This window comes from Oryctolagus cuniculus, chromosome 6, assembly GCF_051225735.1.
Source record: "Oryctolagus cuniculus isolate XC-2025 breed Fujian yellow rabbit chromosome 6, ASM5122573v1, whole genome shotgun sequence".
NCBI lineage: Eukaryota > Metazoa > Chordata > Mammalia > Lagomorpha > Leporidae > Oryctolagus > Oryctolagus cuniculus.
The window spans coordinates 130,187,432-130,214,911 of record NC_142872.1 but is presented as its reverse complement, the minus strand read 5'-3'; the positions used below and the strand labels follow the sequence as shown (position 1 = coordinate 130,214,911).

The 27,480-nt window shown below is 45.5% G+C and overlaps 1 protein-coding gene across 9 annotated transcripts in view; it reads left to right on the top strand.

Moving 5' to 3' along the window:
• The first annotated feature begins 1,228 nt into the window (after nt 1–1,228).
• DPYS (dihydropyrimidinase) overlaps nt 1,229–27,480 on the top strand; it is a 111,753-nt gene continuing 85,501 nt past the window's right edge. For all 9 annotated transcript variants that reach the window (XM_051844759.3, XM_051844755.3, XM_051844758.3 and 6 more), the window contains exons 1-4: nt 1,229–1,563; nt 17,672–17,830; nt 20,588–20,767; nt 22,927–23,116. In XM_051844759.3, coding sequence (XP_051700719.1) covers nt 1,300–1,563; nt 17,672–17,830; nt 20,588–20,767; nt 22,927–23,116 — 793 coding nt within the window. In that variant the 5' untranslated portion in view covers nt 1,229–1,299. The remainder of the gene's footprint in view (nt 1,564–17,671; nt 17,831–20,587; nt 20,768–22,926; nt 23,117–27,480) is intronic.

Genomic DNA, 27,480 nt, shown 5'->3' with positions numbered 1-27,480 from the left:
CATTTCTCCCTCCTCTTACTCCCCTCTCTCTTCGGCTGCTGCTCTCAACCACTCTCCCTGAGCCACTTCCTCCCACCCCAGTGACATTCCACAAGCCCTTTCTCCGACAGCAATTTGAGGCAATTAAATGCAGGAAGTTTGTTTTGTGTTGTGTTGCAGGGCACCTCAGGATAGAAAGTGCCCAAGAAAAAGAACTCTCTGAAATCATTCATCTGGACAGTTTCAGAAAGGATGTCCCAACAGCACTGACATCCGATCTTCTACTCCCAGGGTAGTGCTGACTTGTGCAGCTGGTAGGGCTTTCATTATGTGTATAATTACCCCTTTCACCTTTCACTCGACAATCATTGCATAACCTTCTTGGGTTTCCTGTCCCTGCCTTGACAGCCAAGTCTACGGCATTTTAAATTATTGATGCCTTCTAATTTTTAATCATTTTAAGGATGGTGTAATCTGAAGCTTGTGCAAATCCGGCAGTAATAATACCTTGCACCCCGCTACTGAAAACGCCATCTCCCAGATCATGGGTGACCTGAAGAAGGTCTCTCTCGGGGCGTTCTCAGGTGACTGCTGCAAGTGACAAAAGACCCAAACTAAGCGAGCTTAAGCAACAAGTGGGGAAGACCAACGGGGAAAGGCTGTGGGAGTGGCTGGGTTCAGGGGCTCAATGCCGTGAGAACCCAGGCTCTCTCGAGTTCCCTGGGCCGGCTCTGTTACCGCTGGCTCCTCTTGCAGGTGGAGAATCCAACCCTGGGCTGCACGGCTGCAGGGTGAGCGCTGCCTGTACAACAGGGGCCCAACAAGACGGTGGGGTTACCCAGTGACCTTGCGGCTGATGTTCGCACAACCACGAAATGGTGTAAACATCCCTTATCAACCGACCCCTTGGTTAAGGGACTGCTCATTGGATCTACAGAGAAATCCGAGCCCAGCTGGGGACGACTCTGCGTGTTTTTACCGCTGCCGTGCCGGCTGCCGGTGGCCCTGTCTCTTCCTCCCTCTCTGGGCCCTACAGACACACTCTAAACAAGGAGACCTCTTAGGACGGAATGCCCACACCCTTTATTTTCAAAAATCCCAAGACCTTTCCCTTCCAGGGGCTCAGGCAGCTGGGAGGGTCCAAACCGTGTGGGAGGACCGTGCCCACCTCCCGCCCGCCCCGGCCCTCCCCGGGGGTGGAGTCTGCACCTAACCCCCTTTAAAGCCGCCGAGGGGGCCCGGGGGCTCCAGATTCGCAGCTGTAGGTAGCAGAGGCGGGGGCCTGGGCCTTGTCCTGTGCGTGGGGACCGCTACCTCGCCATGGCCGCTCCAGGGCGCCTCCTGATCCGCGGTGGGCGCGTGGTCAACGACGACGCCTCGCAGGTGGCCGACGTGCTGGTGGAGGACGGCGTGGTGCGGGCGCTCGGGCACGACCTGCTGCCGCCCGGGGCCGCGCCCGCGGGGCTGCGGGTCCTCGACGCCGCGGGAAAGCTCGTGCTGCCCGGGGGCATCGACACGCACACTCACATGCAGTTCCCCTTCATGGGCTCGCGGTCGGTGGACGACTTCCACCAGGGCACCAAGGTAACCTGGCTCCGCACCACGCAGAGCCCGCCAGGGTCGGGCCGAGCCCCGTTGCACCTGTGTAACGCGGAGGCCTTGGGTGGCTGGGTGGGTGGGCCCTGCAGAGCCAGCGACCCCGGCAGGTGTGCGGCTGGGGCTAGGATTCTCCTCGTTGAGGGCCCTTCCAGAAGCCGCTTCTGTGAGGGTCGGTGCCGCTTTGGACTGGCCAGACGCCCCCTACTTTTCCCTTTGGGTAAATGACCAAGCTTAAGGCCACTTCTCCATACCCCCGGGTCCCCAAGACCCCCACTGTCACCGGTGTTCTGTAGGAGTACGGGAAGCTTCCATGCCGTGTCCAGGGAGCCTCTTTTGAAGCTAGGAATTCTCGATCGCCTCTCGCAATGCTGCAATCCCAGTCAAAGGAACGGGGGCCGAGCGGTGCGAGTGCCGGGGCGGGAAGCTCCCTGTGCCCGCGCGCCAACCGCCCCCCCCCCGGGGGGGGCAGCCTAGGGGAGAGCCCAGAGGCGCCTGCACGGTGAACCGAGCCGGGCTGCAGGCTGTCGAAGCAGTTGCGAGGAGAGGATTGGGTTTGGTGTCCCCACCTGATTTCCAGCTGTTCCTCTGTCCTCACACCTTGCCCTCCAAGTTCCCAAACCTTTGTGATTCACCAGAATGTTTAACAGAAAAAAGAAAGGCAGGTGGACTGGACACGCAGAGCAGGGTCTAGGGCAGCCTACCCAGATGAACATTTGGAACCTTCTTCCTCGTTACTTATCAACCTTTGTCATCAGGTCTTTGGTAGGACAGGTCATTCATTATTTGCTTTGAAAATCAACAAACTTTGAGTACTTGTTGTTCCTTTTTGTTAAAAAGTAACCTGTGATGAAGTTTAATGAACTTGTTTTGTTTGTTTTTTGACAGGCAGAGTGGACAGTGAGAGAGAGAGACAGAGAGAAAGGTCTTCCTTTTGCCGTTGGTTCACCCCTCAATGGCCTCTGCGGCTGGCGCGCTGCGCCCTGCGCATTGCACTGATCCGAAGCCAGGAGCCAGGTGCTTCTCCTGGTCTCCCATGGGGTGCAGGGCCCAAGAACTTGGGCCATCCTCCACTGCACTTCCCTGGCCACAGCAGAGAGCTGGCCTGGAAGAGGGGCAACCGGGACAGAATCTGGTGCCCCGACAGGGACTAGAACCCGGTGTGCTGGCGCCGCTAGGCGGAGGATTAGCCTAGTGAGCCGCGGCGCCGGCCTGAACTTGTTTCTACACTTTTAAATACTTTTTTTGAGCTGTTAGAAAATTGGAAAATAACAGGAAAGTAGAAAGAAAACCATTACCAAGACCAGAGTCTCCTTGCCAACAAAACATCATCGCCCTGATGCGTTTTAACATGCTCTTTTAGGTAACTGAGATAGTTTTACCTGTTTGCGATTACATGTGTGTGTGTGCCTCTAAGAAACTTTGTAGCCGCTATTGCCAGGTATAGTGCAAGCAGTTTTTGTTTCTACAGAGGCAACCTGGTAACCAGGTGCTCCGCCGATGGCAGGGCAGACCACCAAACACCACCCCTGGCGGGGGCGGGGGAAGCAGCTGTTTTCTATTGTCAGGCCTCCTTTCACTTCTCACCCTTCCATCAGGGAGGGCGTTGGATTGCTGTGGGAGAGGACCCTTCCCACCCTTTTTCAAGGTTTCTGCGTGTGCCCTGAGGTCCGGGTTCGTGGTCTTTTCTGCTAGGCCATTCTGGGATTTTCTAGCCAGGGGAGATTTACAACTCCTAACTGGGAAGGCAGATTCTTCTAGCCTACCTGAAAGGATTTATCCACCAGCTGATTTTCTAGGCATTCCTGTGCTTCCAGGTTATCAAAACATTAAACAAAAACATGTTCTCCATGAGCTTAGGTTCTGAAGTAGAAAATATTAAGATATTAAGGTTAAAGGTCTAGAAAACCCCAAATTCATGTTGAACGTTAAACAGGACTCATGAAGGAGCTGGGTTGCAGAAGTCTACTTGCAAACCAGTCTGTTGGATCCCAGGAAGTAACCATTGCCAGCCCCAAAAACAGCTGAGGCAGGGACCTCGGGAGCACAGTGTTTGCCTGAGTTCTGGAAGGAGGGCATCGGGAAGTTCTTTTCATTCTTTCCTGGTCTACAGGGCAAGATCAGTGGGTCTCTGTTTTGAGAAATTAGGGAGGAAATTACAAAAGGATCCTTTCCTTTTGTAAATGCTGGTTGTGTTATCCGTTATGCCTGAAAAAATATCTTATTAATAGTGTTGAGCAACATTGGTTTATCCAGCACTTGCTGGATGCCGGACACTGGACTCAAGTGTGCATTATCTTCCAACAATCCAGGTACCTTTATCTGCATCTTACAGTGGAGGAGACTGAAACGAAAGTTACCTAAGGCCACACACCCAGTAAGCGGCTGAGTGGCTCTTCAAATTCAGTTCTGCCTGCCCCAGCACTAGAACTCTTAGTGACAAGACTCTATTCCTTTGAAAATTCACCTAATGTTCAGATTTGTCAGGGTGGCAAATGATGGATGAGGAGGCTGCGTGCATTGCGTGTGACTGGGAGATGGCTTTTCTCTAAAACAGAGCAGGGCAATCCTTAGAAAAGACCGCAGCTCTTTGCCTTCCCAAGGCTGGAGGCAGGCAAGGCTATCAAAGTAAATACACATGGAAGCTATTACGTTCGTAAGGTTTTTGTAGGTGCATTTATAGCCACATCATCGTCAAGGGTACAGAAATGGGTACCGTGATACGGAAAGCTGTAAAGTAAAAATGATAGATCAGGCTTTCAGAAGATGGGCCCCAATCTCCTGAAAGGTTAGACCAATAGCTGTTTGCTTTCTGTATCCACCAGGCTGATCATTTATAATATCTGACAAGTAGAAGGGATACTGTTTGTGGTAATCTACTTACTGATCACACAGATTGTGCTGGGGCCCCATTTAAAAAATGAAATATAGGTCAAGTAAAGGTTACATGTTTTGCAAATCTAATTCATGTCAGAGATTGGTTTACAGCCAATAATTGATTTACTGAATTACAGGTTAAAAACTTTCTATCTGATATAACTAATGGAAACAATGTCCTTCTTTAAAGAATTCATATCTCATTTTGTTGTTCCATTGGGGTCTTTTAATAATTCAATATCCACAAGAAAGGACAATGGGATATTTTATTAAGTGCATACTATGGATTCAGTAAACTTGAAGAAATTATGACTTTGCTATTGTTATATCCTGTGATAAGGGAGTAAATTACAAGAGGTTGGCAAGTTTTCAGATATACATAAGTTTATATTCAGACATGTGCAGGTTGGAGTGGTGGATTGCATGAAAAACTAGTAGTCAGTAGCTGGTAGATTTATCTTTTTAATAATTAGGAAAATATGCAGTATACTTTTTTCTTTCTTTTTTGGAAAAAGCAAAAAGTTCTTAGATTTATTGAGAAAGGAAACTATACTTTGTCTCGAACTTTTTGGTTAAATGTCATTGAGGCGTATGATCAAGCACACGTTTGTGGTTGTATTTAGGGAGCTTCCTCCCCTTGGAAAGCACGTACTTCAGGAACCTTGGGTGCAAACCAAATCTCTTTCTGTTGCTCGCCAGAGCTCCAGGCTGCACTCCAGGGGCTGTGAGGGCTCACTCTGCGACCTCCAGCAAGTCGCTCGCTCTCTCGGGCTGTCAGCGTTTCCTTGTCTGTGAAATGAGGCCTTGGTTAAACAAACAACTTGATGAACAAAAATTGTTAAGCTGTGGAACATGGCATATACTTATCCAGGCCTGAAGAAAACACTCAGGCATTTAAACTGTACAGTATATTAGTTGAATGAATAAGGTTCTGTTAAAAACTTACAGAAGAATATTAAAATCCCCAGATTTTACACCAGCTGTACTTTTAACATTTTGCTTCCTATCTGTTCAGATTTTTCTCTTTAGGGGGCATAGAAGCATTGTTTTTCCTCTCACCTAACTGGGCATGCTGTTTGGAATCAGTCACCTCAGTACTCCTCCTTGTCCTTAAATGTTGCTGGAGAAGCCGATTCCGTGTCCTCCTGGAAGCAGATCTTTCTCTCCGGCCTTGGTATCTCTTGAGCATCAGGCTTCCGTTTCTTTGGGTATCGGGGCCAGGATGTCCCGGAAGCGCCCGACTGGAGCGAGTTCCATATGGCATGTATCCCCCTTCAGGGAGTGTGGTGGTACATGCTGAATGCCCTTCAGTTCACACTCGGAGTATGGTTCCCATTTCCCTGCGTTCTGGTCAGAGGTGTAAACTGACTTTTTAAAATATCTGTGCCAATTTAATGGGGAAACAGAATTTTAAGGGCATCATTTCTTTAATTACTGGTAAGGCTGAGCTGTGAACGTTCACATTGTGTGAATAGGCTGCATGTTTCAGCTCCAAGCGTTTGTGATTTTCTGGTTTTCTTGAATGACTATTTAATGATTACAACATTAACCTTTGGGCTAATTAAAAGAAGGAAAACACCATCTCCAAGATTAATTTGAAGCCACTTGATGCTGAGTAAGGCATGGGCCCTGTTGAGAGTGCGTGGGTGAGGACTCTTCCCTGAGTGTATCGGAATCTAGTTCTTGCCTTTTGATTTTCATCCTTTAGTACTTCTGCTTTTCCACAGGTGATTGCTCCCTCACTTGTCTGGCCTGGGTGTTTTGTCTCCAACACAGGTAGCCAAGGTTTCCATCAAGCTGCTGTTAGGAAGGAAAATTTTTTCTCTACCTTTTACGTGTAGTGATTGGGAACCTGGAAATTAAACGGATAAAAGATTAGCAAGAGAAAAACAGACTTTTTAATATCCGTGCATGTACATTAGGAATTCCCAGAAAAATGTGACTCCAGGAGGTGGTTAGCTTTTAGGCTTACATGCCATGTTCACAGGAGGAGGAGAGGGGGAGAAGGCATTTATGGAAACAAAACAGTGACCTCGCAATTGGGAAAGGTGGGATACGGAGGAACAAGAGAACAGATAACACTGAGGGGCGGTAAACAGGCCCAAAGGAGAAGAGCTGGGAGATCCAATAGTTTATGGCAGCGTCTGTTTAGGTGTGTTGTGGGCTTCCCGTCTGGTGATGAATCAATCTTCCCTTTTTGCAGAACTCCCCGAGAGGATATTTATAACAGTTGAGTCTACAGCAGATATGAAAATTCAGGATAAAAGCTTATTCTCAAATGCGCTCGGCTCAAAATAATTGTCGTGGGATAGTCATGTATTTTGGAATCTCATCTGCCATCTGGCGCTAAATAACTCCGCACTCAGGATGGGGCGGGCTGGTAGTGAGGTCCCCTTGACTCAGTCAGGAAGCGTCTCTCGGAAACCCAGTCTACGTCGTGGTTGGTACAACAGTTCCAGAGGAGACCCTGGTGTTGGGTCTCAGAGGCAAACAGGCTGCAGGATTCCGGGTCTCTAATGTCTGGGCTTTAATGATTGGTTATACGCGGTAGCCTTCCAGCACTCCAGAGTGAATGCTGAGGACTGTGACTCCCTTTGAACTCTGAGCCTTTCCCTTTTGCTCAGTTGCCGGTCCTCCTGGCTTCAGCACCAGGAGCAGGTTCCCTGGCTGACAGGTGCGCCTTGACAGATACCCAGCGTCTATCCCCCAGTCCCTCCTGGCGCACTCTCTCACAGGTCAAGTCAGACTGAGGGTGGATACTTACATTTTTCAGTTATGCTTCATTGCACGGAACATGAAATTGCGTGTCACAGGGACAGTCATGAATTCCTGAGTCCTAGGGATCTGTTGTTTACACAAAGCAAAGACCTTAAAAATTGACTTAAGTAAAACAAAATGGAGGGGCCGGCGCTGTGGTATAGTCAGTAAAGCCACCACCTGCAGTGCCAGCATCCCATATGAGCACTGGTTCAAGTCCCAGCTGCTCCACTTCTGATCCAGCTCTCTGCTATGGCCCGGGAAAGCAGTAGAAGATGGCCCAGGTGCTTGGGGCCCTACACCTTCATGAGAAACCAGAAGAAGATCCTGGCATCAGATCAGCACAGCTCTAGCTGTTGCAGCCATTTGGGGAGTGAACCAGTGGATGGAAGACCTCTCTCTCTGTAACTCTGCCTTTCAAATAAATAAATAAATCTTTAAAAAAAATCCCGTTTTGTTTTTCTTTTTTTTTTTTTTAAACCAAGTAGTTTTTAACTGAGGCATAGAAACAAAAGCCACAGTTTTGTTTGTTAAAAGTCCTAGTTAGGCATAGGTATTGTGGCAGAGCAGGTTAAGCCCTGGCCTGCTACGCCTGCATCCCATTTGAGTGCTGATTCAAGTTGTGGATGCTCTACTTCTGATCCATCTCCTTGCTGATGTGCTTGGGAAGGCCAAGGAGAATGGTTCAAGAACTTGGGCCCTGTACCCACGTGGGACATTGAAGATCTCCCCCTCCTTCCCCCTCCTTCCCCCTCCTTCCCCCTCCTTCCCCCTCCTTCCCCCTCCTTCCCCCTCCTTCCCCCTCCTTCCCCCTCCTTCCCCCTCCCCCTATCTCTTTCTGTAACTGCCTTTCAAGTAAAATAGTAACTTTTTTTTAAAAGTCAGTTATCACTGACTGGGTGGTGGGCTTTGGACAGAAGTAGGCATTCAGCCTTTGGATGTGCTCAGAGCCTGTGTTTCATGATAATATTGCCATAGAGGGATCTATGAAACTGTATGGCCAGGGCTAGCAATGCTGGGGAGAAAATGAATTTCACATTTAAATTTCATATTTACATGCAACTTATGCAGTTTTTGCAACTTGATATAGAAAAGGTAAATCATTATAATTATTCCATCTCATGACTTTTTGGGAAAAATTCACTGGTCCCTCCCTCCCTTTCTCCCTTAAACATTTAGAGAATATTTATGCTTCAGGCCCAGTAATGGGCATAAGGCATACAGAGATGAAGCAACACCGATTTTGTGAGAATCTCTGGGGGAGAAGTGGAAGTTCCACAGATGACTAGCAAGAACTAGGGTTAAGAATCTCTGAAACAGGTAGGTAGGGGAGGGAAGAACATGCCTTATGTCTCTGAGGTACAGAGGAAGTCGGAGGTCTCCCAGACTAGTGGGGGAAATGTTGCTAGAGTGGGGCTAGTGACTTGCTCAGTAGGAACCGGAGGAGGTAGCTAAAGTTGAGGTCATGCAGGGCCTTGGGAGCTGTGTAGTGATTTTTCTTCATCTTACGCACAAAGAGAAGTCACTGAATGATTGGACATGGCTAGTAAGGCAAGGCAAGTATGTGGCAGGTGTGTCTCCTACTTTGGAGTTGAGTGTGCATTGTTTCCTGAGGGTTCCCAGGGACACCGACCTCTAGCTGCTCAGTGATAACCTAACCATAATACACACACTCACAGCCTTCTTCCTTTCCTTTACCTGTTCCTTCTCATTCTTCACTCCACTGTGAAGACAAAGGTGCCACAGGGCAGGGGAGCTGAAGTGCAGGAAATTGAAGGACTCCTGCAGTCCATCAGAGAGTTATCAGGGTTGTTGGAGGGTTGGATTTGAGGATACAGGTAGGAAGAGGCAGACGTCAAGAGTGACTCTGATCTCTAGTTGGCATGGTCAGATGGGTGATGGTGCCATTTGGATTGCACACTAGGGCAGGCAAGGAGCTGGGAGTGGACAGGCCACATGCAGGGCAGCTGTGCAAAGCTGAATGAGCATCCATCATAGACATCAGTCGGAATGCTGAAGTTTGTTTCCATAAGTCTTAATGACTGAGAAAATGCAAGAGATTCAGCCAAGAGCGTTTCTCCTGAAGGCTCAGAAGCACTATTGGGTTTCTTATTATACTTGGGTGGAGCAGGTCTTGTGATGGATTTTAGTGAAACAAACTCACTTGTTTCAGGATGCACTCAGAAATGAAAGCTCAGTGGCATCATAAAAAGGAAAAGAATGTTTGGGGATGCTTTCAATCATGGTTCACAGCTGAATACATTCTTAAATCTTATGTTACATAACATTATGACCCACTGACGGTTAAGAGTTTATCTCGATTGATGCTCCATTGCATTGGCCCTGGAGATGGTGTAGGCTCTCCTGACCCCCGCCCCCACAAAGAGGGTTTTAGATACATTGGAAGGCCTCAGAGGGAGAGCAACTAGGGTAATGAGGAGATGAGAGAAGTGATGTAGGAACCAAGACTAGAAAAGGTAAATGCATTCTGGTTGGCTAATTGACAGTAACAGTGGGGAGAAATCAATCAGAAGGAAGCAGCAGAAACAGCTGGGTTTCGTATCACAGTGTGCAAGACCCTCAGCCCCCGCGCTTCTCTCCCATTCACTACTGTTCCTAAGAGTTCATCCCCAGTCTGGGGGGAGTGGGGGAGTGGGGGAGGGAGGAGAAAGAAAGGAAAGTGGCTGCTCTTCTGCTTCTCCTCCTCCTCCTTCCGCTCTTTCTCCTCCAGCTTCTTCTCTTCCTTCTCCCTCTCACGCCTTCCAGGAGCATTTGTGGTTCCTCCTTACTCAGGAGCTTGCAAAGTGTGGCCTCAGGAATTCGCATCTTCTTTACATTTTGGAGGGTGCTCCCTTGACCATCACTTCTTCAGTCTGGGAGAAAGTCCATCAGCAGCTCTGTCTACTTCATTTATACATCTTATATGTAGATATATGCCTGTGTGTCATGTCCATGTACCATATTTTTCTTATGCTTTTTTATAAAAAATTTAGCTAATGTTAAAAATAAAATTTAAATAGAGGAAAACTTAAACAACTTTGAGACCTTCTACCCAGAAATTACCTCCGTGGATGTTTTGTTTTGGCCCAGTCTGGTTTTGTTTTTATGATCAGTGTCGGTGTGTTCAGAGCACGTCCCTGTGGATTGTATGTCGTGCTTCTTTCTCCTTGGCCTCTGCCTTGGGAGCCCCTGGCATCCCTCACAAGGTCACTTGCATGTCTTTCTCTTGTTCTTGACGGTTCTCCACCATCCAGTCTGCATTTCTTCCTGTCGTCAGATATCACCAAGTGAACGGTCCATACTCCTCCTGAACACCAGATGGCGCTCCTCTTCTCTCCACCCATCATCCCAGTCCCTTGGACTCACCTGACTCCCTTTGCTGCTAGGAACAACCATTGCCCCATGTTAGTCTACTGGGAACCGCCACTTTCTAAGGTCCCCAGTCACCTTATTTCTTCCTTAATCAGATTCTGCTGAATTTCTGACTTTCCCATCCATCCTCTTTCTCAGAGCCTCCCCTGGCACTATGGTCCCTGTCCTGTCTTTGTCCCTCGCAAGCTGTGAGATTTTGTCCAAGTCATTTAAAGGGTTCTGGGGTCAGTTTCCTCTGCTCTAAAATGGGTTAATAACAGTACCTATTGCAGAACTGTTGAGATGAGTAACCATGCAAAATACCACACGAGCTCCTGGCATGTTAGAACTGCTCGCCATGAATTAGAAGCTGTACTTACTGGCAAATTCCACACAGATGGTCTAATCTTGATTTAAACCACAGCTTTCTATGATCTCTGAGCTGAACTTCCCCTCCTCTGAATTCCCAGTCTTTGTCTCCGTATCTCTTCTAGGGAGCTTAGCAATTTCTACCTCCATGTAGCAATTTCTACCTCCATGTAGCAATTTCTATACTACCATTTACTACAAAAAGTAGAAGTATCACAAACCAGCTATTTTTGTTAGAATTATTTATTCACATTTATGTCTTTCCCTCTCTAGACTATAAAAACTCTGAGAGCAGAATCTTTGATGGTTTATATGGTCTTCTCACCTTCTGCAGGCCATGGAATGGCTGCATGTGGTAAACTTTTTGATAACAATCTTATTGTGTAATTCACATGAAGTGTAATTCAGCCATTTATAGGGAACAATTTTTTTTTTAGATTTTTGTGAGATATTTATTCTTTTTTTAATCTCCCACATATAGGGGAGAACATGTGGTATTTGTTTTTCCATGTCTTATTTCACTCAACATGTTGTCCAAAGATTTGTTCTTTTTTTTTAACTTTTATTTAATGAATATAAATTTCCAAAGTACAGCTTATGGATTACAATGGCTTCCCCCCCATAACGTCCCTCCCATCCGCAACCCTCCCCTCTCCCACTCCCTCTCCCCTTCCATTCACATCAAGATTCATTTTCGATTCTCTTTATATACAGAAGATCAGTTTAGCATACATTAAGTAAAGATTTCAACAGTTTGCTCCCACACAGAAACATAAAGTGAAAAATAATAGATGATTTTTTAAATGATGATGAAATCAGATCAGACCTATTGTCATGTTTAATCCCAGTGAGAGTCAAGTTGGGAATTGATAATTTCTTCTTCTTCTTTTTTTTTTTTTTTACAGAAGATCAGTTTAGTATACATTAAGTAAAGCTTTCAACAGTTTGCACCCCCATAGAAACACAAAGTGAAATATACTGTTTGAGTACTCGTTATAGCATTAAGTCTCAATGTACAGCACGCTAAGGACAGAGATCCTACATGAGGAGTAAGTGCACAGTGACTCCTGTTGTTGACTTTACAAATTGACGCTCCTATCTATGGCCTCAGTAATCTCCCCATGCTCCAGTCATGAGTTTCCAAGGCTATGGAAGCCCCCTGAGTTCTCCGACTCTTATCTTGTTTAGACACGGTCATAGTCAAAGTGGAGGTTCTCTCCTCCCTTCAGAGAAAGGTACCTCCTTCTTTGAAGACCTGTTCTTTTATAGGGAACAATTTGAGGCCAGAATTACAATGCAGTGGGAAAGCTTCCACCTGAAATTCTAGCACCCCTTGTGGGCACCAGTCAAATTCCGGCTGCTCCACTTTCTATTAGGCTCCCTGCTAATGGCCTGGGAAAGCAGAAGAGAATAGCCCAAGTATTTGGGCCCCTGAACCCAAGTGGGAGACCTGGATGAAGTTCTTGGCTTCTGGCTTTGGCTTGGTTCAACCCTTGCCTTTGTAGTCATCTGGAGAGTGAATCAGTGGATAAAAGATCTCTCTCTCTGTCTCTCTCTCTCTCTGACTTAAAACAAATAAATCTTTTAAAAAAAATAAAGTGTGGGCCGGCATCGTGGCTCAATAGGCTAATCCTCTGCCTAGTGGCGCTGGCACACCAGGTTCTAGTCCCGGTTGGGGCGCCGGATTCTGTCCCGGTTGCCCCTCTTCCAGGCCAGCTCTCTGCTGTGGCCAGGGAGTGCAGTGGAGGATGGCCCAAGTACTTGGGCCCTGCACCCCATGGGAGACCAGGAGAAGCACCTGGCTCCTGCCTTCAGATCAGCGCACCACGCCGGCCGTGGCGGCCATTGGAGGGTGAACCAACGGCAAAGGAAGACCTTTCTCTCTGTCTCTCTCACTGTCCACTCTGCCTGTAAAAGAAAAAAGTGTACAATTCAGTGGCTTTCAGTATATTCCCAACAGTTGTGCAAGCATCACCACAGTAGATTTTAGCACCATCCTATTTTCCTATTACCTCCCACTCTCCACTTCTCCTCCAGCCCCAGGCAGCCCCTGTCCCATTTGCTGCTTCTCTGGATTTGTTCCTCCTGAACATTTCTTACAAATAGAATTGTACAGCCTGCAGTTTGTGTGTATGACTGACATCTTCCACTTACCACGTTTCCAAGGTCCCTCCACGCTGTAGCATGCATCAGTACTTCAGTCATTTTTATGGCCAGGGTGGTGGATTTCACGTGGTAGGGTGGATTTCACACACACACACACACACACACACACACACACACAGAGACAGATAGACAGACAGGAGAAACTTTCCATCTACTGGTTCATGCCCCAGATGGTCACAATGGCCATTGCTGGGCCAGGTTGAAGCTCGGAGCTTCATCCAGGTCTCCCACATGGATGACAAGGGCCCAAGCATTTGGGCCATCTTCTTTTGCTTTTCTCATGCCATTAACAGGGAGCTGGATCAGAAGTGGAGCAGCCGGGACACAAACTGGCACCCATGTGGGATGCCGGCACTGCAGGCAGTGGCTTTATCAGCTATGCCACAGCACCAACCTAGGAGCAGACCACCTTTTGTTTAGCCACTCATTAGTCGGTGGGCATTTAGGCTGTTTTGACTTTCTGGCTATTGCTGAATGTTTGTCCACCTGTGTGGCCATGCGTTCATTTCTCTTGGATATGTACCTAGGAGCGGAATTGCTGGGTCTTGAGGTAACTACATGCTTAACTTTCTGAGGAGCTCTGAACTGTTTTCCACACTCCCACAAGCCATGTACAGTCAGCAGCTTCCACATCTGTGGGCTCCACATGCACAGATTTTACCAGCTGAAGATTGAAATATCTTTTTAGAAATCATGTCAGTACTGAATGTGTATAGATGTTTTCTTGTCATTACTCCCTAAAAAATACACCATGGTACCATTTTACATATCATTGTCATCACATTAGATATTGTAAGTTATCTGGAGAGGATTTAAAGGTATGGAAGGCTAGAAATAGGTTATTTACAGATGCCATGCCATTTCATGTAAAGGACTTGAGTATCCATGAATTTTGATATTTGCAGGGAGTCTTGGAACCAATCCCTCACAGACACTGGGGGATGACTATATCCAGTTTCCCCACGGTTTTCATATGCTAAACTTTGAATAGGGAAAGAATAATTTTTAAGCTTGATTTTCTAGTTCAGTAAACACTAGGAAAGAACTTTCTTCTACCACTTTAATTAACAGAGCTTCTGTTAGAATAAATACTCTTCGTCCACAAGGGATGTCTGTTTTGCATTGGAAAGACCCTTGGAGGAAGAGACGATTCATCTGTATTCAAATAAAAATACAGAGCCTGATTTTTTTCTAGTATTGTCATTACAACAATAAAGGTTTCTTAGGAAATACAAGTATGTATTGTTTTGCCGTGAATGAGGTGTTGCTATGTAAAGGTGGAGACAAAGTACAGGATTTCATATAAAAAGTGAGATTTTAAACAAGAAAATCAGAGTAAGGCCAAGTGACTTAGGAAAAATTTAGAAAGACTGGAAATAAGCCAGAAAAAGGAGGTAGAGCAGCACTGTTCTCCTACCAAGTATGGATGGGGAGACTGGGGCGGGGGAGGGGGGGGCTGTGCAGGGAAGCCAAGGGGGTGTTTGAAAAGGGGGCTAGGAAAGAGGCTGGCGACACTTCTCCTCCTGTGTTGTAACGTGACCGTGATTCTGGCACTGAGATAGATGGAGGGGAAGTGAAAACATTCAGACTGCAATGGTGGCACCAAGGCTGTTGAGGCACCCTGAGCTGAAGTTCACAAAGTCCCTGCTGGGAGTCAAGTTCTACAAAGCACAGAGTGCCCATCACCTCAGCTTAATCCTCCCAAGTGCCTGTGTGTGTCCTCACTGCAGAGGAGCCAGAGGCGCGCAGAGGTTAAGGAATTGCTCAGGAGACCAGCGCTAATCAGGCCCGACTGAGCTTCGTCTGCCCTCATGGTTCCCCATCCACGTCAGAGCTTGTTTTCTTCACTTGCTTCCTCTGAATATGACAGTTAAAAGCATGTGAACCCCTCTTGTGGTTTTACTTTAAATGAAATCATTTTAAGTATTGAGCCAAAGGTATTCGATTCATAATTTTAAAATTAGCCATGATAATAATGTAATATGATATGCCAAGGGGTATACTGAGAGTTGAGACAGGATCCAGGACTTATACACCATGTTAAGAAGATGAAACTTTGGAGGAAGGCATTGTGGTACAGTGGGTAAAGCTGCCGCCTGCAATGCTAACATCCCATATGGGTGCCAGTTCGTGTCCCAGCTTCTCCACTTCCAACCCATCTCCTTGCTGATGACCTGGGAAAAGCAGCAGAGGATAGCCCCATCCCCCACTTGGGAGACCCATATGAAGCTCCTAGCTCCTGGCTCTGGCCCAGCTCAGCCCTAGCCGTTATGGCCATCTGGGAAGTGAACCAGCAAATGGAAGGCATTCTCTCTCTCCCTCTCAACTCTTACTTTCAAATAAATAAATAGATTTTTTTTTTAAAAAAATGAAACTTATTCCAGAGGCAGTGAGAAGTATTGACACTTATTTTTTTACTTTTCAAATTTTTAATTTTTTGATTGACATGAAATAATTGTACATATTCCTGGGTACAATGTGCTGTTTCATTGCATGCATAACTTGCGTGGTGATCAAATCAGGGCAATCAGCATATTCACTACCTCAGTTATCCCTTCTTTATGGTGGGAATATTAAAAATCCTCTGTTCTAGCTATTTTGGAATATATAATGTGCAAGTGCTGACTACAACCACACTACTGTGCAATAACCAGTACACCCTCCTTCTAATTGTCACTTTGTACCCCTCCATCCACCTCTGCCCAGTCCCCCATTGCCCTTAATCTTTGGAGTGATGTGGTCATATCTGTGCTTTGGAAACTTCCCTCTGACGTGAGGGGTTTGCATTGACAGAGGTGGGAGCAGAACAGGAGTGATAAAGACTAATGGAGACTGTGTTCAGATAGTCAAAGTGAGAGACAGGAAGGGTCTCAGGGCAGGGAAAATAGATACTGGGGCCGATAATCAAAGAAACATTAAGGAGTCACCAGCAGCTCTGGCTGTGGGAGATGGAGACAAAGCTGGAAGTGTGTGAGGCTCCAGGATCTCTGAGCATCACATGGCAAATGGAGACACAGGACTGTGGGGAGCAACTGAGACTAGACTAAGTTACTGGAATTAAGACTTATTCTATGCATCTGCTCTCCCACAATATGGCGCTGGGGAGGAGTAAACTTCTACGCAGCTGCCTCGCCAATTTGGCTGACGAGTGGCAGGAGCCGATCCTGCTCCTGATTGGAGGAGAGCAGCGTGCTCAGCGTGTGGGTAGCAGAGTTGGGATTGGTGGAAGAGGACTATAAAGGAAGACAGAGACAACATGCACCAGGAACATCTGAGGAACCCCTGAGAGCTGGCCAGCGGTGTGCCTGTGCCGTTCCTCCGCGGAAGTGGGGAAAGCAGCGGGGGGGTGCCGCCCCTCCACGGAGGTGGAGGGGTCGGCAGCTAACCCGGGACGGCGTCATTCCTCCACGAATGAGGGAACGGCAGCTAACCCGGGAAGGGCCGAGCAGACAAAAGAACAGCGCAGGGTCCTGTGTCGTTCCTCCGCGAATGGGGGAGCGACACAGGACTCCAGGACGGAGCCTCATAAAATGGAATTTGACAAGATTGAGGTTTCTTGAAGAAAAATGTTTCAATCTTTTCCACTTTTCCATTTTGGTTTTGCTTTACAGTCTTCATTCTGCTTTCTTTGTGTCAAAGCCATTTTATTTTTAAATTTCATGTATTTCCATTTTATTTGAAAGGGAGAGAGAGAGAGTGTGTGAGTGAGTTCTTCCATCCACTGGTTAACCCTCCAAATGTCCTCAAGCAGAAGCCAGCAGTCTAAAACACAATCTGGATCTCTTATATGGATTACAGGGACCCAGTGACTTAAGCCAAAACCTTCTGCCTCCTGGGGTGTGTATTAGCAGGAAGCTGTAATCAAAAATGGAGCTGGAGCAGGGGCCAGTGCTGGGACTTAGCGGGTAAAGCAGCCACCTGTGCCCCTGGCAGCCCATTTGGGTGCCGGTTCGAGTCCTGGCCACTCCACCTCCAATCTGGCTCTCTACTATGGCCTGGGAAAGCAGTGGAAGGTGGCCCAAGTCCTTGAGCCTCTGCACCTGCTGGGGAGATTTGGAGGAAGCTCCTTGTTCCTGGCAGCGGATTGGCCCAGCTCTGGTGTTGTAGCCATTTGGGGAATGAATCAACGGACGGAAGACCTCTGTCTCTCTCCCTCTCTGCCTCTACCTCTCTGTAATTCTGCTTTTCAAATAAATAAATCTTAAAAAAAAAAAGAAAGAAATGGAGCTGGGACTTGAACTCAGTCACTTCAATACAGGACTAGGGCATCCCAAGCAGTGTCTTAACTGCCATACCACACTTCTGCCACCAAAGCCATCTTCATCTTTCAGATCTATTACTATTATTATTGTTGTTGTTGTTGTTTTGCAGAAACAATTCTAGCAGTTTTCATACTTCAAACTTTACACAAAACCCATTCGTGTCTCTCTGGGTCTTTCAAACAGGCGGCATCTTGGTGCAGGTGCCCAGTCCCTTCGCGATTGTCCAAAGGCTTGCAAATGCACATTGCTCAGGGTGGTCAAGGCTTTCACCAGAGCACTCATGTCCGCTTGGTGGCTCCCTCTTGTGATTCCAGGCTGCCCTGGCCGGAGGCACCACCATGATCATCGATTTTGCCATTCCTCAGAAAGGAGGCTCCCTGATCGAGGCCTTCGAGACCTGGCGCGGCTGGGCTGACCCCAAAGTCTGCTGTGACTACAGTCTTCACGTGGCGGTGACGTGGTGGAGTGACCAGGTAAGGCGCTGCAGCTCCGCTTTGTTCTACTTGGTGGCCTGCTCCTTGCCCTGCACAAACGGATGCTGTGGAAACCCAAGAACCCGGTGACACTGGTTGCTTTCCAGTGACAGGAAGTCAGTGGTGCAGGGAAGAGTGCCCATTGCACAGTCTGGTTCTTTTTTAAATTTTGAACCCAGTGAAACAAATCACATGACGATAAGTCATTTATGCTTATTCACAACATCTCTCCTGATCTTTAATCTGCGAATTACAGATGCTTTAAATATAATTTTTAAAATGTGTGTATTTATGTATTCGAGAGAGACAGGGCATGTTTCCATTCACTGGTTCACTTTCCAAATGCCCACAACAGCCAACCCTGGGAGCACAGTCCAGGTCTCCCAGGTGGGTGGCAGGAACCCAGCTACTTAGCCCTTACCTGCTGCCTCCCGGAATCTGCACCAGCAGGAAACTGGAGGAGGGGGTGGAGGAGCCCTGAGTAGGATTTGAGTGTCTTAACTGCCAAGCCAGATGCCTGCCCCTTAATGTAATTTAAAAGTGCTGGTTTCTCTTTTTCTCAGCTTTGACATCCTGAGAACCTTTAAAAAGAATATTTCCCCATAGATGAGAAATTCGTCAGAAATGTTTCATTTCTGGAGAACAGTCAATCTCGATGCCTCTACCCACATTCCCGACCCTTCTTGGGAGAAAAAGGGACAAAAGCTCCGGCCTCCCCAGCTGCCTCCTGACTCAGGGCTCTTCCTGCACTGCTCTGCTGACGTTATCCCTGGTAGGCACTCATTCTAGAACTCTGCCAGCCTTGGTCCATGAATTACTTGGGCACTGCAGAAATAATAGCATGATTCAGAGAAAAAGGACTGTTTGGGGAGATGTCAAAATACATTGACTTCTCCCCATCTAACGTGTTTTGTGCTTTTGAAGAAACTTTTTCTTGGGATTTTTTTTAAAAAAGATTTATTTATTTACTTGAAAGTCAGAGTTACACATAGAGAGAAGGAGAGGCAGAGAGAGAGAGAGAGAGAGAGAGAGAGAGAGAGAGAGAGATCTTCCATCCACATCCCAATTGCCCTCAGCAGCCAGAGCTGAGCCGATCCGGAACCAGGAGCCTCTTCCGGATCTCCCACGTGGGTGCAGGGGCCCAAGGACTTGGGCCATCTTCTCCTGCTTTCCCAGGATAGCAGAGAGCTGTATTAGAAGTGGAGCAGCTGGGTCTTGAACTGGTGCCTATATGGGATGTCAGCACTGCAGGCAGTGGCTTTACCCGCCACACCACAGCTCCGGTCCCTTTCTTAGGATTTAAATCCCATGTTTTTGCACATTGGTCTTAATTCAGAAATGCTTTTAGTAGAAGGGTTCACTATAGTGACATGATTTAAGTAACATGTTCTCACCACCCCTTCAAAATCAGGCTTTGGACACCAAGTTAATATAAAACAAGTAATCAATCTTTAACAGACAATTTGGCATACAAATAGCAAGGTGTATAGTACTCAGCTGTGGTTAAATTTTCTCCAAAAAAAATGCCATTCTAAGTGATGCCCCTCATCTCTGTTATGTCTTTCCCTATTTCCCTCCCTCTCTTTCTTTCTTCTTTTCTCTTTTTTTGACTATGATCAATAATCCTATGCTTAAATATATATAGCTATTTTTGTATATATATATATTTGTTATATAGCTATTTGCATGTTCTTTTAACATAGGGAAATTTAAACAATTTTATTTGTACAAATCTACTGATGTTTCCTTTGATGTTTTGATCCTTTTTGAGACTTGAATTGGACCTGTGAAGGCAATTTCTGAGTTTTGACTGTAACTTGCTCCTTGCCCTTGGCAACCTTGAAAGACCCTGAGATGTTCGACTGTTCCATTTTCTTGGGAGCAGCCAGCACTCATCTCCTAGGGCTGCCAGTCATCACCTGGCTGCACTGGCTCCACGGCTGAACCATAGATTTCTCAGAATTTCTCAGGCAAGCCTGGGTCAATCGACATCTCTTTTTTATTGTTGTTGTTACCATTATTATAATTATTATTAGAAAGGCAGGAAGACAAACCAACACAGATCTTCTACCAGCTGGTTCACTCTCCACATACCTGCAGTAGCCAGGACTGTGCCAGGCCAAAGCCAGGAGTCTAGAACTCAGTCCAGGTCTCCCATGTGGATAGCAGGGATCCAGCCATTTGAGCCCTCACAGCTGCTTCCCAGGGTGTGCACTGGCGGGAAGTTGGAACAAGAAACGGAGCCAGAACTCAAGCCCAGACACTATAATGGGCCATGTAGGTGTCCAATGCAGTGTCTTAACCACCACACCAGAATGTCTTTCTCTCCATTTATATTCTCTCCTCCCCTTTAAAACCATCCTGTGGTCTTCAGACTGGAGCCAGAACCTGTACCTCATATTAGCTTTGATTTCTTCTAGATGCACGATTGCTTCTGTTGCTGCCACATGGCTTCATCTTTACTTTCTTGAATAATTTCCTCAAGTAAGGAAACAGATGCAGATAATCTTATAGCCAGGTAGAGAACTGAAATACTTTGGGGAAAGCAATTAACTTCTTCATGATTTAAAAGTATCAGAATAGCAGCACTCACTCAGATGAAGTGGGGTCTAAGTGGGGAGGGAGGTTGATCAAGGCCTTCACTGCATTCTTCTGGAACTAAACTGGTTTTCTGGTTTTACTTAGTTCTCTTCCAAGTTCAACCTTGTGGCAAATGTTGAAATTACCAAAGAGTGACATGTTGTTGTTCCCTTTTAGGTTAAGGAAGAAATGAAAATCCTAACTCAAGAGAAAGGTGTTAATTCTTTTAAGATGTTTATGGCCTATAAAGACCTGTACATGGTGGGAGACGTGGAGCTGTATGCGGCCTTCTCACGGTGCAAGGAAATTGGAGCCATTGCTCAGGTCCATGCAGAGAACGGAGACTTAATTGCAGAGGTAAGGGCCCAGCATTGTGGCATAGCAGGTAAAGCCACCGTCTGTGATGCCAGGATCCCATATGGGTGCCAGTTTGTATCCTGGCTGCTCCATTTCTGATCCAGCTCCCTTCTAATTGCCTGGGAAAAGCAGTAGATGATGGCCCTAGTACATAGTTTCCTGACATCCATGCGGGAGACCCAGATGATGCTCTCAGCTTCAGGCTGGCTCAGCCCTGGCCATTGCAGCCATCTGGGGAGTAACCAACAGATGGAAGATTCTCTCTCTCTCTCTCTTTCTCTTCAGGTGGCATCGTGTGCACTGGAATGAGGATTTCCCTGTTTCACACCAGCTCCCTCTGTTAGATGACAAACTTGTCTGGTCACAACAACCCACTGATACTTTCCTTTGTGTCCCCCAGCACGGTTGCATGCTTTGCTTTTTTAGTGGCTCCCGCTGTTGCTATAGAAATGCCTTGGTGTCGGCCAGCGCCACGGCTCACTAGGCTAATCCTCCGCCTGCAGCGCTGGCACACCGGGTTCTAGTCCCGGTTGGGGCGCCGGATTCTGTCCCGGTTGCCCCTCTTCCAGGCCAGCTCTCTGCTGTGGCCCAGGAGTGCAGTGGAGGATGGCCCAAGTGCTTGGGCCCTGCACCCCATGGGAGACCAGGAGAAGCACCTGGCTCCTGCCATTGGATCAGCGCAGTGCGCTGGCCACGGCGGCCATTGGAGGGTGAACCAACGGCAAAGGAAGACCTTTCTCTCTGTCTCTCTCTCTCTCACTGTCCATTCTGCCTGTCATAAAAAAAAAAAAAAAGAAATGCCTCGGTGTGGACAGCACCAGTGTGGTCTGATTAGATAGATTTTCAGAGCCGAAGCTTTCCGAATCCTGGGTATTAAGATGTGCTCTGGAGGAATCTAGATGATATTTATTTCTCATGTTCATTCCATTATTAATGCCCAAAGGGGACTCCAGCTGCAAGATTTAAGCAGCTGTCTCTTATCCTTCATAGGAGCTGCTTTTTTTTTTTCCTTTCTCAAGGCTCAGCTCCCATTAAAGAAAGTCAGGTTGAAATGCAGTTGCCAGAAGGCAGAGAGGAATAATGAGATGAGAGCATTGGCTGTCAAATCAAAAAGGTGGCATTTATATTTACTTTTTAATTTTCAAATCAACTTATTTATTTGAAAATGGAGGTGGGGAGAGAGAAAGAGATCTTCCATCTGCTGATTCACTCCCCAAATACCCACAACAGCCAGGGTTGGGTCAGGCTGAAGTCAGGAACCTGGAACTCAGACTTGGGTCCTCCTTGTGAGTATCAGGGGCCCAACTACTTGAGCCATCACCTGCTGTTTCTCAGGGTCCCCAGCAGCAGGAAGTTGGAATCGGGAGTGGAGCTCGGACTCAAACCCAGGCACTCCAATATGAGATGCACCGAGCCCAGAAGCGTCTTAATTCCTATGCCCAATGTCTGCCCCAGACACGAGTTTAAATTTGACTCTTCCTCTGCCTAAATGTGTGACACTGGGAAAGTCACTTCACTGCTTCCAGTCTTGATTTCCTGCCTGTTTTTCTAAGATAAAAAGGAGTTTGAAGAGGGGACTGGTGCCTATCTTCATATTCTCACCTTTTCTTTTTAATTTAGTTAATTTATTTTCACTTCATTTGAAAGAGACGGAGATAGACACAAAGAGATCTTCCACTCAATGGGTTCACATCCCAAATGCCTACAACAGTCAGGGCTGGGGCAGGCTGAATCCAAGAACCCATAACTTGATCCAGGCTTCCCACATGGATGGCAGGAATCCCAGCATACCTGAGCCGTCACCTGCTGCTTCCCAGGGTACACACAAGTAGGAAGCTGGAGCTGGCAGTAGAGCCCGGACTCAAACCCAGGCACTCTAATATGGGATGTGAATGTTCCTAGTTGGCATCTTAACCACTGCCCCAAACGCCTGCCCCCTTTGTCACCTGTTCAATTAGAAGAACTCGATAGTGAAATGTGCATACGGAAAATGAACATATACTATCAGAATGTTAAATTATTTTTACTCCACACACCCTGTATACACACATATACATACACCCTAAAAGCCTGACAGTGCATTTAACTTACAATAAAATAAGGTGTTTGTCATCAGTAAACCTCCTTGCTGTCTGTTTCTGTTCCTGATGTCTTTTTAGGGAGCAAAGAAGATGCTGGCTTTGGGAATAACAGGCCCTGAAGGCCACGAGCTGTGCCGCCCAGAGGCAGTGGAGGCAGAGGCCACGCTGAGAGCCATCACCATTGCCAATGCTGTGAATTGCCCCCTGTACATCGTGCATGTGATGAGCAAGTCTGCAGCCAAGGTCATAGCCGATGCAAGGAGAGATGGTAAATCCCGACTGTAGCCCCCTTCTAATGCAGCGTTAGCTAAAGAGTCAGGTAAAATACATGTCACCTCTGCCTCTGCGAAAGTTGCATGTGGTTTCCATTGCTTTTCCACCTCCCTCTTTAGAAGCATCCTGTTTGTCCATCCCTATGCTCTTCTTCATGGCTGCCCCTCTTTATTCAGGTTCTTTATTCTGCATCCCTGGAATTTCAAGCCATTTCCTTAAGCCATATGTCCACACCCTCAACATCACTACCAGCCACATTTGAATCTAACAGTTAAATGCAAAGCTCTCTGATTAATAGCAAGTTTCCCTATATCTTAGACACCCTCACTTATCCTCCAATACCTGAATCTGGGCAGTACAGGACACCAGTAGATGCTGAACACATTTCTCTTGAATGTAGTTGATTTGTCTGCCAGCAGTTTGTGCACATTGGAGTAATTGAAATAATTATTCACATTATCTTATGATGATTGTTTTAAGACATTAAATTTACCCCCAAATTGCCCAATTGCCTCAGTTTTCCAGTTCAACAGCGTATGTAAATTGGCATCTTAAAAGAAAGTAATAATCTCATATGTTTGATAAGAATTGAGAAGGGAAATAATTTTTGTTAATTTGCCAGGACTGATCGAAGAAGGGTGGAAAGCAAATAAGGTACATTTTATTCAATGACAAACTCATAGGAGCTTCTATTATCTCACCTGTAGGAGCACAGATGATGAGAAACAGTATTGTAAATCGCCATCTTGACTAATTTTGTTTATTTTACTGAAACTAACTGCATTTATAGAGCACAGTATAAAAGCTACAAAAATGAATTTGGCAAGTCTATAACTGATGATGACATAGATTTTGTCAAAATTGCTCCTTGCTGATGAAGGTTCAATAAGGATTTTGTGCAAGTTCTATGCATTTTAAAAATGTGATCTAGAATATTCTGTGTTGTTGAGTCAGCTCAGTTTCATAGGAGTTATTAAGATCTTACTATCAACTGATGTTACTATCAACCATTTCTCATTGCTCCCCTGTGCCTCCACACACAGCAGAGATGCAGTACACATGGAAGAACCTTAAAGGAATAGCCCTGTGCTGCCATTTTAGTGATAGTATTAAATTTTCCCCACCAGATGGTGCTGTTGCCAACTCTATGGAATCCATTGCTCTGTAATTTGTTTTCTGCATTAAGTTGTATGCCATGATCACAATGTTAGAAAATGATTTAAAGGACAGTAAAATTGGCAGAAATGGCCAATCTGAACCCAATGGCAAGCTATCATTTTTAGTGTCTGTCAGGAAGCAGTTTCTTGATCTCGGGCATTGATTCTACATTGGGTAGAATCCCTTCAGAAACAGAGCAGAGCTCTAAGAAGGTTTCAGAATACATATCATGGCAGTAAACTATACAAGCATTTCAGTTTTATTTTAAGCTATATGAGGATTTTTAGTTTCATTTGTTGAATATGTAAAACGTTTACATGATCCAAAAGTCAAAATTATACATTAAAAGTATATATTCTCCCTTGTTGCCAGAGCCTTCAGGCACATAGCCTTTAGGCCACCCGCTCCCTGCTTTCCTGCCTGCCTGCTTGCTGTAAGTGGCTCAGTCCTGGCCTACTCTCTGCTTGGTATGGACCCAACGTAGCCTCTAGACCTCGTTTTCTCCCCTAAAGAAAGCCCGCACTCTCCTGTGCATTTCTGTAACTGAATACAAGCTTAAAAACTTTTAAAAAAGCATATATTCTCAGGTAAGTCTTACTTTCTTTAACACTTTCTTCCCACACTGTAAGTAACTGTTTTTATTCATTTATTTCTGGCCTACTTCTCTTTACAAAACAATAAGTGTATATAAATATTTATTATTTGTAATATGTTATTTAGAATAAAAAAATGTATAAATACTATTTATAATTATATGGGTATATATTATTTCCCTCTTCCTTATACAAAAGGCAGTATACTATACACAGTGTCTGACATCTTGCTTCTTTTTCTTTGCCTTTGAAAATGTCTCAAAGGTCATCTCACATAAAATAGATTTTAGTCCTTCCCTTTCATAAGCAAAAACAATGTGCCAGTGTATTCATTCAACAAGTCCCTTATTGGTGGACATTTTGTTTTTTTCCAATCTTTAGCAACAGCCTCATGCATATGCTACCTCATATTTGTTGAGGGCATATTGGTTTTCTATGGTTACTGCAATGAATTGCCACAGCTTCAAGACTTAAAACAACATGCATCGTTTTACCGTTCCAGATGTTAGAAGTCTGAAATAGGTCCCACTGGGCTAAAATCAAGATGTCAGCAAAGCCGTGTTCCTTTCTGGAGGCTCCAGGGCAGGACTCTTTTCCTACCTTTTCTAGCCTCTAGAGGCTGGCGACATTCCTGGGCTCACGGCCCCTTCCTCCAACCTCAAAGCCCACGTGGTGGGCTGCACCCTTCTCGCATCTCACTTTTCTGACGGTCTCTCCTGCCTCCTTCTTCTTCTCTAAGGATCCTTGGGTTATACTGAGCCCTCCTGACAAATTCAGAATAATATTCCCATCTCAAGGTATATTAATTTAATGCAATTGTATAGTTCCTTTTCTGTTTAAGATAAACAATTCGCAGGTGATGGGGATTAAGAGGTAGACATCTTTGGGATACTTTTGTTCTGCCTTGCACGACGGCTGTCTTCAGAGTAGATGCCTAGAAGTTAGACTGCTGGTTTAACAGAGGGATGCATATGTAATTTTTTTGTCTAATGCTAAGTTTCTTCCCAAAAGTATTATAAATATGAAATATTTAAAATATCACTCCAAATGACTTTCATGGAAAGTTCATCCACCCTGACAGCACTCATTTATTATCTAACATGATTTCTGAACATGAAAAAGCAAAGACCTGTTGTCATCTTTTTTGAATAGGGAGTAATTCTTTCCACCTTACAGATTTATAATGTGAGAGTTTCTTGTCTGTAAATACCTTTGCCGGTATGTTCTATCTATCTTCTGGGGCTTTGACACCCACAGTATGGTCCCTAGAATGCAGCATTGGCATTCTGGGAGCTTGTTCGACATGCAAAGCCTTGGACCACATCCCAGACCTGCTGAATCATAATATGCACTTATAACTAGAGTCTGGGTAATTTGTATGTATATTAAAGTCAGAATCACTGCTCCAGGAGGCACAAAGAACATCCAATTATTGATTACCTCCATTGTGGTGACCTAGATATACAATTGGACAATTTGATATTATTGTCCAGTTGCCAACTGTATACTCAGAAGAGAAGCATCCTGATTATAGCAACTAACATTGTTGAGTGCTTAATATATGCATAGCATATGGTAATATTTAATATATTTTAATCTCATTTTGGGCTTTTCTAAACATGATCACATCAATGTATTTTAATAGACATCTTCCTTTTTTATTTCCCCAAAAACCTTTTATTTAAGGAATACAAACTTAATGCATTTCATAGCTACAACATGAAGAACATAGTGATTCTTCCCACCGTACCCACTCTCCCACCCACACTAGCACCCCTCTTCCTCCTCCCTCTCCTATACCCATTCTTATTTTTTACTAAGATCTATTTTGAATTAACTTTATACATATATGATTAACTCTATACTAAATAGAGAGTACAATAAATAGTATGAATAAAAAGAACTGTTCCTCAACAGTCGAGACAAGGGCTGTTCAAAGTCATTGCATTTCAAGGTATCGATTTCACTTCTATAGATTACTTTTCAGTTGCTCTATTAGTTATCACAGATCAGGGACAACGTATGCTATTTGTCATTTTTGGACAGGCTTATTTCACGAAGTATGTTGTTTTCCAGTTTCATCCATTTTGTTGCAAACAACAGGATTTCTTTTTTTTTTTTTTTTAAACTGTGTAGTATTCCATGGTGTACATACAGTTTTTAGTTGACAGGCATTTGGGTTGATTCCATATCTTAGCTATTGTGAATCAAGCTGCAATAAACATGGAGGTACAGATCACCCTTTCATATGCTGATTTCATTCCTCGGGTAAATTCTGAAGAGTGGGATGGCTGGGTCATATGGTAGATTTATATGCATGTTTCTGAGTTATCTCCATACTGTCTTCCACAGTGGTTGTACCAATTTACATTCCCACCAACAGTGGATTAGGGTATCTTTCTCCCCACATCCTCACCTGCATTTGTTGTTTGTTGATTTCTGTATGAAAGCCATTCTAATGAAGGTGAGGTGAACCTCATTGTGGTTTTGATTTGCGTTTCCCTGACAGCTGGTGATCCTGAGCATTTTTTCATGTGTCTGTTGGCCATTTGGATATCCTCTTTTGAAAAATGCCTGTGTAAGTCCTTTGCCCATTTCTTAACTAGAT